At 38.6% G+C, this 8122-nt stretch overlaps 1 protein-coding gene across 1 annotated transcript; it reads right to left on the reverse strand.

Moving 5' to 3' along the window:
* Positions 1-377: 377 nt before the first annotated feature.
* Positions 378-5471, reverse strand: LOC103950527. Its single transcript, XM_048578527.1, has 2 exons — positions 2873-5471; positions 378-2407 (listed from the first exon to the last, which is right to left on the reverse strand). The coding sequence occupies exons 1-2, from the start codon at positions 5469-5471 to the stop codon at positions 378-380; spliced, it is 4629 nt and encodes a 1542-aa protein (XP_048434484.1).
* Positions 5472-8122: the final 2651 nt, after the last annotated feature.

The raw sequence follows: 8122 nt of genomic DNA on the forward strand, positions 1-8122 counted from the left end.
CTTTTTATGTCATTTTCAAATTTTCGTTTGTTTTGTTTTCTAAGTTTTCATGCGTGCTAAGCTGAAGTATTTCTTTTCTTTGTAGGAATCTTAGGTTATGTCCACCCTTGGAGTTGATTGCAGAATTGAAGTTTGGGGGTCATCACTTGATTTTATTGCAAATTGGGGAAGTTTTCAGTCCAAATGCTTTATTTTGTTTCTTATTATTTTATTTTATTTTTATTTTATGCATTATTGTGTTTTCTGACATTGGGGACAATGTCCAGTTTAGGTTTGGGGGTAAGGATTGAAAAAATGACCAAATTGAATAGAAATATTGGGTTGCCTCCCAATAAGCGCTTGCTTTTACGTCCTCAGCCGGACGGTACCAAGAGTAATCATTCAAGGGAAGCTGGTTCTTGGAGGGGTACAACCTCCACATCATGCTCCGCAAAAGACTCGTAATATGGTTTGAGTCTATGTCCATTCACTTTGAATAGGTTTCTGGTCTTTGCACTTTGGATTTCCACTGCACCATGAGGAAAAATATTAGTTATAACAAACGGACCAACCCATCGAGAACGAAGCTTACCTGGAAATAACCGAAGGCGAGAATTAAATAGAAGAACTTTTTGTCCAATGGCAAAGCTCTTCCTTGATATCATCTTGTCATGAAATGCCTTTGATTTCTCCTTGTATATTCGACTAGACTCGTATGCATCATTCCGAATTTCATCTAACTCATTCAATTGAAGCTTCCTCTGCTGTCCGGCAACACTCATGTCCATGTTGTAGGCTTTGATAGCCCAATAAGCTTTGTGTTCTAATTCTACTGGAAGACGGCATGGTTTCCCATAAACTAATCGAAATGGGGACATTCCAATAGGAGTCTTATAAGCAGTCCTATAAGCCCACAATGCATCGTTCAAGCGCATGCTCCAATCCTTCCTACTAGGACTCACAGTTTTCTCCAAAATTTGCTTTACCTCACGGTTTGATACTTCTGCTTGACCACTAGTTTGCGGATGATAAGGTGTAGACACCTTATGTGTGACATTGTACTTCCTAAGCAACGCTTCAAATGTTCTATTGCAAAAGTGACTCCCTCCATCGCTAATGATTGCTCTAGGTGTGCCAAATCTTGCAAAGATGTTAGTCTTAATAAAATCTGAAACAATTTTTGAATCATTAGTTTTGGTGGCTTTCGCTTCCACCCATTTAGAAACATAATCCACAGCCAATAAAATGTAAAGAAAACCATTTGAAGATGGAAAAGGTCCCATGAAATCAATGCCCCATACATCAAAGATCTCAACAATCAAAATAGGGGTTTGTGGCATTTGATTTCTTGGGCCCAAGTTACCTGTTCGTTGACAACGATCACATGTTGCACAAAACTCGTACGCATCCTTAAACAAACTAGGCCAATAAAAACCACTCTCTAACACCTTAAGGGCTGTCCTTTTTGCTCCAAAATGGCCGCCACATGCATAAGAATGACAAAAAGTTAGAATAGATTTAAACTCAGATTCAGGGACACACCTTCTAATCAATTGATCAAGGCAATATTTCCACAAATAAGGATCATCCCACTCGTAGTATTTGGCGGTTTTGACAAGCTTATCTTTCTGAGCACGTGTAAAATCATCCGGAATCTTTTTGGTGACCTTGTAATTGATAATATCTGCATACCAAGGGTCAGTAACCTTTAATGAAAACAATTGCTCATCCGGAAAACTCTCACGTAAAGGGATGAAATCTTCCTCTATGTTTGAGTGCACAAGTCTGCTAAGATGATCTGCTACAACATTCTCACTCCCTTTCTTATCCTTGATCTCCAAGTCAAACTCTTGAAGCAGAAGTATCCATCGAATGAGTCGCGGTTTTGCATCTTTTTTTGTGAGTAAATACTTCAAAGCTGCATGGTCAGAAAACACAATAACTTTAGTTCCAATTAGATAAGATCTAAATTTTTCTAAAGCAAATACAACAGCTAGAAGCTCCTTCTCTGTTGTTGAATAATTCAACTGTGCATCATTGAGTGTTCCTGATGCATAATAGATGACATGTGGCACTTTGTTGACACGTTGTCCTAGAACTGCACCGACAGCATAATCTGAAGCATCGCACATTAACTCAAAAGGTAAACTCCAATCTGGTGGCATGATCACAGGAGCCGTGGATAACAACTCCTTAAGTTTGTTGAATGCTACCACACACTCTTCATTCATATCAAATATTACATCCTTTTGAAGCAAACGGCACAAGGGTCTAGAAATCATTGAGAAGTCTTTCATAAACCTACGATAGAAACCTGCATGTCCAAGAAAAGAACGAACCTCCCTGACAGTAGTAGGGAGAGGTAATGAACTAACAATTTCTACTTTAGATTTATCAACTTCAATTCCATTTTCAGATATGATATGCCCTAAAACTAATCCATGTGAAACCATGAAATGACATTTTCCCCAATTTAAGACCAGATTAGTTTCTTGACAACGTTTTAAAACTAAGGACAAATTATGTAGACATGTATCAAAAGAATCACCATAAACTGAAAAATCATCCATGAACACTTCAATTATTTTCTCAATCATATCAGAAAAGATACTTACCATACACCTTTGAAATGTGGCGGGAGCGTTGCAAAGTCCAAACGGCATCCTCCGGTATGCAAATGTGCCAAATGGACATGTGAAAGTCGTCTTTTCTTGATCCTCCGGAGCAACTGCAATTTGATTATATCCAGAATAGCCATCAAGAAAGCAATAATGAGAATGACCAGCTAACCTTTCTAACATTTGATCAATGAATGGAACTGGAAAGTGATCCTTGCGTGTGGTGCTATTTATCTTCCGGTAGTCTGTACAGACTCTCCAACTATTTTGCACACGTGTAGGCACTAGCTCACTAGCTTCATTCTTAACAACTGTGACTCCGGATCGCTTCGGAACTACTTGAACAGGGCTCACCCACTTGCTGTCCGAGATAGGATAGATGATGCCAACATCAAGAAGCTTGATAACCTCTTTCTTGACGACCTCCATCATGAGTGGGTTCAAACGGCGTTGAGCTTCCCTTGTAGGTTTTGCACCTTCTTCCAGCAGAATCCTATGCATACATGTAGCTGGATTTATGCCTTTGATATCTGCAATGCTCCAAGCTATGGCAGTTTTGTGATCCTTCAGTACCCGGATCAGTTTCTCCCCTTCTTCTGCTGTGAGTTGTGATGATATGATGACTGGTAATGTTTCATCCTCTCCCAAAAATGCATACTTCAAATGTTCAGGAATCGGTTTAAGCTCCAATTTGGGTGCCTGAATCACAGAAGGAAGAATTTTTTCGTTAGAAGTAGGAAGAGAAATAAAATGGGAAGAAAACTTACCACGAATTGGTGAAAGAGACTCAAGGGCTGCCACTGTCTGGATTAATTCTTCTTCAATGTGCTCGGAATAATTAAGTTTTCCATGTGTAATGCTATGCACTAACGCCTTTTCTAAATTGTCTTGTCCTACACCTTCATTAAAACAATCCTGCACAAAATAGTCAAACGCATCAATAGACAAACAAAATTCAAAATCACTAGGGTACCTCATAGCATCGAAGATTTTGAACTTGACACTTTCTCCATCAATTTCCATGGTTAAAGTACCATCGTAAACATTAATCTTCGTACGCGCCGTTCTAAGAAATGGTCTTCCCAATATAAGAGGAAGTGCAGTAGGCATAGGGTCATGTTCCATCTCAAGAACAAAAAAATCAGCGGGAAAAATAAGTTCATTCACTTGCACAAGTACATCCTCCAATAGGCCTTTGGGATATCTATTTGAACGATCTGCCAACTGGATTACTACCTTTGTTTCCTTCAAGTCTCCAAGGTTTAGTGATTCATACACTGAATATGGCATCAGATTGATGGATGCCCCCAGATCGCACAATGCTCTTCCAAACTCTTTCCCTCCAATTACACATGGAATGGTAAAGCTACCGGCATCCTTCAACTTCGGTGGTAGCTTTCTTTGCAAAACAGCTGATACTTCCTCGCTTAATGCCACAGTTTCTTGATCATTGAATCTTCTCTTGTTCGTACAAAGCTCTTTAAGGAACTTTGCATACTTAGGCACTTGTTTTATGGCATCTAAAAGAGGTAAGTTCACTTGGACTTTTCGGAAAGTATCCAAGATTTCCTTATCAGTTTGCTCCTTCTTAGACTTCATAAACCTACGAGGAAAAGGAATAGGGACACATGAGTTAAATGAATTTTGAACTTCTTTACTTACCTTATCAGAATCTTTTTTGTTCAATTCTGTATCTTTATAAGACTTTTCAGTTTCTGTTGAAGCCTCATCTTGCTCAAGATTTTTGGTTTGTTGCTCCCCTTGCTCATTTGTATCTTTTCTAGTCCTCTTTTGCATCCTTGGCTGCTCAAAAACTTCTTTTCCACTCCTTAAAGTCACAACATTCATCTGCTCCGCATTTGGATTCACCACGGTTTGGCTAGGCAACCTTCCTGGTTGATGTTGTTGCCCCATCAAACTTGCTAACTGACTCATTTGGCGCTCAAGGTTTTCAATTGCTTTGTCTGTTTTCTGTTGATGAGATTGAGTAGAGTTAGCTAAAGAAGCAATTAAATCCTCAAGAGACTTACTTGGAGCTTGTTGTTGTTGAGGCTGAAACGGTGTCTGCGGTCTTGCTTGAAAGAAGCTAGGTGGACGGTTATAGTTGTTGGGAACAGATTGTTGTCCGTTGTCTTGATTGTTCCACTTTAAGTGTGGATGATCGCGCCACCCTGCGTTATAGTTGTTGGAGTATGGATCATACTTTTGTCTTTGTTGTCCCTGAAACCCTCCTAACGCATTAGCTTGCTCAAGACCACCTTGATCCATTAACGAAGGGCACATATCTGTGGCATGTCCCATCATTGAACAAACACTGCACACCTGTTTTGGAGCCACCATAACCTGTTGCACAAGATTAGTCAAGTTAGCTAATTGTAATTCAATACTAGAGTTAGCACTTACCTCGTTAACTTTCTTAAGAGGTAGCTCATCTTTCCCTCCAAATTGTCGTGTGTTGCCAGCAATGTTCTTTAATAATGCCTTAGCATTTGTTGGTGTCTTGTCCATGAATGCTCCTCCACTTGCTGCATCAAGCATTACACGATCAGTACCACACAATCCTTCATAAAAATATTGTATTAAAAGATGCTCTGAAATTTGATGATTAGGACAAGATGCAACCAAATGTGTGAATCGCTCATAGTAATCTCCAAAGGGCTCTCCATGTTGTTGTCGGATTGCACATATGTCTTTCCTTATGCTTGCAGCTTTTGTGGCCGGAAAATATTGCTCCAAGAATGCTTGCTTCACCTGGTTCCATGTGTTCATTGATCCTGGAGGTAAATTGTAAAGCCACTCCTTTGCCTTAGCTTCTAATGTAAATGGGAATGCCCTCAACTTGACTTGCTCCTCATCCACATTGGCCGGTCTCATTCCCGAGCATACCACATGAAACTCCATGAGATGCTTGTTGGCATCCTCTGTTGAGAAGCCATGGAACTTAGGCAAGTAGTGAATCATGCCGGACTTAAGCTCAAATCCTCCTCCTGCATTTGGATATGTGATGCATAATGGTTGTTGATCCGTATTAGGCGTTGCCAACTCCCTCAAAGTCCGGTTATCAGCCATGCCTTCTTGTGGTTCTTCCTCCTCTTCCGAACTCAAATGTGGTGGAGAAGATGGTGGTAAAGACACCGATGCACGCTTTTGCTTGATTGTTCCTCGAAGCTTTCGAAATGTTCGTTCAACCTCAGGATCATAGGAATCTGGATCAATGCTCTTGGACCTTCGAGTACGCATATACTACGAAGAGTACCTGAAATAAACACAAGAACAAAAACACTAATTAGACAAGAAAAGAAAACAATAAAAAAAAAAAAAAAAAAAAAAAAAAGTAATTAGAAATAACAATCCCCGGCGACACGGCGCCAAAAATTTGATAGGATTAAAAGCACACCACAAAGTAGCACACAAATATCCTATTGATTTTCCTTATTAACACTAATATTTGTCAATTGTAGCATATGAAAATAAGGGTCTTTCCCGCAGAAGATTGTTTTATCTAACTACTTAAAATGTCACAAAAACTGGGTTGCTGTCCCTACTGACCAGCCACCGAAAAATAATTATTAGACTGACTTACACTTATCTAAAGTCTACGAAATTTTATATGCAGATACTAGACACACAGAGCTACACTCACACAAAATTTTGGGATTTTTGGAGTTGATTTGCTATTTAAATTAAATCGAACAAAAACAGAACAGAGACAGATTTTTGAGTAGTTCACAAATTAAGAAAAACGAGTTAGGGGAATTGCTATCCACCACCAAATAATCATGCAAACATGTTATGTTTCATTCAAATTCCTTCTATTTTCGGATGAAGATGCTCAAGTTGGCTCAATGTTAGAACCCAACCTATTACTCTTTCTTATGTAGTATGCTAAGAGAATGGCGTTTTCAACTTAACTTAGTCCCTAACATGCAATCTAGAATGGTGTGTTCATAGATTTAACAAGTAGAAATCATTAAGAACGAAAAGAGTTTGAGTCATCACAAGGCATCGTAAGTACTAGCGTTGTCTTACTTATCCTAGAAATTGATTCACATGTTAATCGCAATTAACAAGTACTACTCTAGAACATATGTAGGTCCTCATTCGACAAGGGCAGGCACACACATATTCATAGCATTAGAATCCTAGATATGCTTACTAAGTATGCATCCATAGAAAACACAAAAAGAATTCATCAATGAGACAAGTAGTGAACCAATTTTCATCCATTCGTAAAAGTAATTCAAATGAAATGTCATAACAAACTTGCAATCATATTCGGGGCTTCAAAACAGCCCCTAACTACTAAAAATTAGTTACACATAATTCTCAAATTAAACCAAAAGAAAGACATGAGTTTGAGAAGATAAAACCGAGAGAAGAGAATGCCAAGATTTCCTCCTTCCTTTCCTTCCTTCCCCAACGCCGCAGCCTTCCTTTTTCCCTTGCTTTGCTTCTTTTTTTTCTCTCTTTTTTTTCACACTTTTTTTCTCCCCCTTTGTTGCTGCAACCTGTAGGTATTTTCCTCTTTTCTGCTGCCACAGTTTTTTCTCCATAACTCACCCCACTAACAGCCATTTAGTGATGACAATAAGTGGGAGGAAATGCCAAAACAATTGTAACTCTTTGGGCAGCCTTTATGCCCATTACTCTCACTTAATTTTTCATTTCCTCTGATATTTGAATAGGTGTTAGCTGGCTTGTTCTTGGCTGCATCAGTTTTGGCTGTTAGTTTTATGGGATTTATTGCTTTCAATGCTTCTTTGTCAGTTACAAACTGCTCAGCATCCTGGGAACCTTTCAGTGTTTGAACGGCCATAACTTTTTCTAGAAAAATGATATTAAAAATCTGTAAAATGCTCCAGAAAATAGACATCCGTAGCTTTCCAAGCATATAAGGCTCATTCTCTAATTCATTCTGAGCTGTCCGCAACTTGCTTCCAAAGTCAGCTAACCTGCACAGGCAGTTTTGACGAATTTATTACTTAACATTCCACTTGTGTTATTTTTCTTTTCTTTACTTGACAAATCCTACAAAACACAAAAACAAAGTAAATAACTCAAAAATATAAGGAACTAACTAAGAAAAGATAAGTGAATTTGATATAAAATATATATAAATATGAGCTTATCAAAAGTGATTAGAGTCTGTGGTGACACTTGGCAAAATTGAAGCATATGAGGAAGATGCAGGACAAACTGAAGTAGTGGGTGAAGTGTAAGTTTGAGCAAAAGAGGAAATAGATGAGGGAACAGAAGTGTTAGTTTGAGCAAAAGAGGAAATAGATGAGGGAACAGAAGACACAAAGTGAGGAGAACCATGAAAAGGGAATGTAGTCTTATTAAAAAGTACAAGTCTTGAAATATAAACCTTTTGTGTTGCTGGATCTAGACATTTATATCCCTTATGTTGTAAGCTATATCCCAAGAAAACACAGCTTTTACTTTTTCCATCAAGCTTGGATAACACATAAGGCTTTAACCATGGAAAACACAAACAACCAAAGACCTTGAGCCTGGAGTAATCT

This window comes from the organism of the source record quoted next, unplaced genomic scaffold (genome assembly GCF_019419815.1).
Source record: "Pyrus x bretschneideri cultivar Hongxiangsu unplaced genomic scaffold, Pyrus_bretschneideri_v1 Contig121, whole genome shotgun sequence".
In the NCBI taxonomy this organism is placed as follows: domain Eukaryota; kingdom Viridiplantae; phylum Streptophyta; class Magnoliopsida; order Rosales; family Rosaceae; genus Pyrus; species Pyrus x bretschneideri.